Source organism: Pinus tabuliformis, chromosome X (assembly GCF_031772625.1).
Source record: "Pinus tabuliformis cultivar Carrire ecotype Pingquan chromosome X, CPIR1, whole genome shotgun sequence".
Lineage (NCBI taxonomy): Eukaryota > Viridiplantae > Streptophyta > Pinopsida > Pinales > Pinaceae > Pinus > Pinus tabuliformis.
In genome coordinates, this window is record NC_142308.1 from 467,130,637 (window position 1) to 467,135,118 (window position 4,482).

General features: G+C 31.5%; 1 protein-coding gene across 1 annotated transcript; it reads right to left on the bottom strand.

Moving 5' to 3' along the window:
* Positions 1 to 559: 559 nt before the first annotated feature.
* Positions 560 to 1,268, bottom strand: LOC149140689 (toll/interleukin-1 receptor-like protein). The gene is made up of 2 exons (XM_089451045.1): positions 742 to 1,268; positions 560 to 644 (listed from the first exon to the last, which is right to left on the bottom strand). Exons 1-2 carry the CDS (start codon positions 1,266 to 1,268, stop codon positions 560 to 562), a joined length of 612 nt encoding a protein of 203 aa, XP_089307171.1.
* Positions 1,269 to 4,482: the final 3,214 nt, after the last annotated feature.

Here is a 4,482-nt window from a genome sequence, read left to right on the forward strand (position 1 = left end):
TAAAGTAGAATTTCATACACTAATAGATTTTTTTGACATTAATAGCTTAAAAAGTATGGCGTTTTCTGGGCCAAGGTTGTGAAAGCAGGTATTTACATGAGTGAAATTAGTGAGACAAAAAAAGGAATCGGCAAGGGATTAAAAAAATATAAATTCTAAATTAAAATAAAGATATAGATTATATTTCAAAACACATATGTATGATGTTTTGGGTAAATAAGTTAACTGGTAAAAATGTAAACTAAAATATTCCAGGTTTAAATTCCCTGCACTCTGTTCAGAGTATTCTATCTTCATAGTACTCTAGAGACTAATCCCTAAGGAATCTGTACTCTATCTTCATAGTACTGAGAGGTAGTAAGCCCCTGGTTAATATTAACAACCCCCAAATGGTTTTTGATGCTGGATTTGATCATATGTATATATATATATATCAAACCAGAGAGATTACAGATATGGTTTGTTATCGATCAAACCAGAGAAACTACATAAGGAGTTGAGCTTTAATTATACCATTACAATAGACGTTTATTTAGTCGACCACGGTGGAGCAGTGGTTTTAAATTGGAAGGCAGCAGCGGCGGTCCATCTTGCAATGTTTAGCCACCTCTTCAACCACACGTTTCACCAGCGCTGCTTCATACCTGGAATGCTCAGAGTTTTAAAACATTGAGAATTCACGTAGAGGAAACAGAAACAAAGAAACAAATAAGAGAGGAATGGGAAGAGTGAATTACGAACCCATTGAAGTCATCTTGAAGTGAGCAGCCAGAAAGACGGCAGAGTTGGAAGAGAGCATCCTTCCATTGGCCGATTTCGTCTACACTGTATCTTCCGCTGCTCTCATGTTCTTGGAATGCAAGAGAAAATGGGCCGCCGCATTGCTCCGGCCGCCGAACTTGGGAAGGACTGACGTCGTAAAACACAGGAATGGCGATGGCCGACCCCCTTCGTACTTGGCGTGCAATAAGGGATGATTCTCTCAGACACCAGGAAGATTGAGCATAATTAGGAGAGAATATGGGAATGAGTACGCGACTCCCTTCAACTGCGTGCTGCAGGCTTACAGAGATGTCTTCCCCACTCTTGACATCGCGGGTGTCGAGAAAGGCACGGAAGCCTGCGCCTGTGAGGGCGCGGTCGAGGTGATCCACAAACCCTTTTCTTACATCGCTCCCTCTAAAGCTTGGAAAAACATCGTATTTATATCCTATGGCTCTCCTGCAATTGGCATTTAATAAACGAACGGCGAAACCAAAATACCCCATCACGCATCTAATTACAAACCGAAGAATGCTTACTCAAAGTCTGCTGAGATTAACACGGATGGGGATTTTATCAGTAAACCGTGATTCACCATTTGCGCCCATGAGATTAACACGGATGGGGATTTTATCAGTAAACCGTGATTCACCATTTGCGCCCATGTCGGGGAATCTGCAATCGACTCAAAAATACCCGAGGGGCGCTTCATAGTCGCTATCATGAATACCCTGAGGGGCGCTTCATCGTCGCTATCATGAAGCTGTTGGGAGCCGAAATATTTGATAATTCAAAACATTTTGTCTGATTGAGTCGAATCTGCAATTGACTCAAAAATATCCTGAGGGGTGCTTCATCCTCGCTATCATGAAGCTGTTGGGAGCCGAAATATTTGATAATTCAAAACATTTTGTCTGATTGAGTCAAAATGTTTCGGCGCCGAAATGTTGGATTGATAATACCGACAATGAAGCCAATCTGTATTGGCCTCATGATTTTATTAAGGATTCCTCTAAGTACTGGCTTCAGGATTTTAATGAAGATGTCCGTATTTATTGGCTTACTAATTTTAATAATGGTTTTTATATGAATTTTTAATATTTTATTTCATTGGTATCATTGCAAAAATATTAATATAGTTGATAGTTTATAAATATAACGGAAAAAGTTATTATAATTTAAAGAATACTTTATTAATGCATATATTTATTTGATTGACAATGTATAAAAAGGATATGAGTCAATATTAATATAGTTGATAGTTTATAAATATAACGAAAAAAACTATTATAATTTAAAGAATACTTTATTAATGCATATATTTATTTGATTAACAATGTATAAAAAGGATATGAGTCAATTTTAACTTAGAAAAAAGAATTATAAATAAATGTTATAAATAATAATGAGAAATTTATTATGGAAGAATGTATTAGAATTGGAATAATTTCAAATCCCTAGGAACATGGTATAAATCTAATTTTCAAAATTTACTAAAAGTCAATGTAACTTAACAAATTCTTTAATACACTATAAAGATTGATAAGCATTAAGACTAAACATACACTGAGCATATTCTCTTGAGAATCAAACAAAATCCATAATTAAAAAATAAAATAAAATTCGACAAATACTCATTCACCTTAAGTTAAAATAAAAAAGTTTCAACAATTATTCACTCTTATATGGATGCTAAAAAAATGCTATTTAAACCGATATTTTTTATATTTTACTTTACATTATTCTATATTTCTTATCATGTAATATTATTCTATTCATAAGAGATGTCAATCAATTAAAGAGTACTTCCACTGGATTTTATATGGAAAAATTATGATTCCAAAAGTCAATTTATGGAAAGCTTCTTATCATGTAATATTATTCTATACATAAGAGATGTCGATCAATTAAAGTGTACTTCCACTGGATTTTATGTGAAAGAGTTATGATTCCAAAAGTCAATATAGGTTGGACATGAAATATGTGAAGTTTTCATTATTTAACATTTAGGTTGGCACTCCATTAAACAGTATTTCCACTGGATTTAATGTAAAAAGAATTATGATTTTAAAAGTCAATTTAGGTTGGATATGAAATATGTAGAAGTTTTCATTATCTAACATTTAATTTAAGTTAGACACTCTACTAACCAGGAATCAGAAAATTAATATACATTAAACTTAAAAGATGATCAAACTTATAAGTAACAAAATCATAAAGACTCAAGTAAAATCACAAAAATGAAAATAATAAATTAAATAATAAACAGTAAATAGATGATGAATAAAAATTAATATTAAAAGAATTTGATTGAAATCCATCAAAAAGACTTAAAAGTGTAAAAAATACAATTAAGAAAATAGTGAAACGTTAAGATAGAATAATATATTTCTTTTTATATAAAGATAAATAGAATTTTATTTATTATTATTCCATGGTGAGTAGGTTATAATATTTTATTTTTAAAAAATTAATTAAAGATTAAAATTGATGCGTATAATTAATTTAAATTATTCAAAAATAAAACAATTTTTTTTCTTATTATTAGACCCTAAATAAAATTTAGTGTTTAATTTTTTTAAATATAAATAAAATTTCTTGATTATTATTATATGGTTAATAATTTAGAAATTCTAGTTTAACATTATGATAATTAAATATATAATATTAATATATTATAAAAATGATTTTAATATCTATATTTATATATACACAATCTTAATATTTTTAATAAAATATTTAAAAAGGGTTGGATGATAAGGATCAAAGAGAGTAGGGGGCTTATTTTATATAAGGTGATATTTAATTTTTATTTGTATATAAATTTATTTATTAATAATAGCTATGAAATTTATTTATGTGAAGAATATGATATGGTTAATAGTAAGAATTATTTATGTATTAATGGATTATAAATTAATCAATTATATATATAAAGATTTATGAAAGAGGAATGTAAAGAAGTTTAGACGGGATAAAGGAAATTGAATAAAGTGAGAGGAGGCAGGGGGCAAGGGAGGGAAATAGGAAGTAAGGAGATGGATTATAGGCTTCTAGGAGCAGCTAAGCTTATAGACATCTTCCTTATTGAGATTTTTGGGATGCTTTCTAATTTCTAAAGTTTCCTTGATGACACAAGAATTATGAAAAGGGATACAAGATAGGGTTTTAGCTTAGTCAAAGCACATAAGGTGCTTGGTGTTATAGGAGTGCATAGCTATGGTGGACTTAGCCACTCTATGATGATTGTTATCTACGATCTATTCCTTAAGGTAGGCTATGACTGGGTGACTTGCTTAGTTGATGTAATACTTACCACATGAAAAAGGAATTCGGTAGACACCTGATCCTTGCATGGGGTCCAACTTTTCTTTAGCTGACCAGAATTATCGCTTGAGGGTTTTATGGGGCTTGAAGATGGTTTTAATGTTATTTTTGGATAGGTTCTTAATAATGATATATGTGGTTCCTTTTATGTAAGGGAGAGAGACTTCGCTTACTTGTAGGGAGGGGTTAGGGGGGTTAGATTTATGGTGATAGGAAACTTGGAAAGCTTTATAAATTTGAGATTCTGTGTAGCCATTGGCTTTAAAAACTTGGATTAGGTGGGATTTTTCTAAGGAAAGGAACTGGGGAACAATGATTTTAAGAGCGTGGGAGATGACAGTCTTAAGGACACCATATTTTTGGGAAGGGTGATTGTAAGAGAGGGCATGAAGA

Excerpts from the sequence above, each read along its gene's own strand:
- LOC149140689 (XM_089451045.1), bottom strand. The coding sequence starts at position 1,268 with ATGGGGTATTTTGGTTTCGCCGTTCGTTTATTAAATGCCAATTGCAGG. Across the intron at positions 645-741 it reads CTTCAAGATGACTTCAATGG|GTATGAAGCAGCGCTGGTGA; the intron begins GTTCGTAATTCA and ends TGAGCATTCCAG.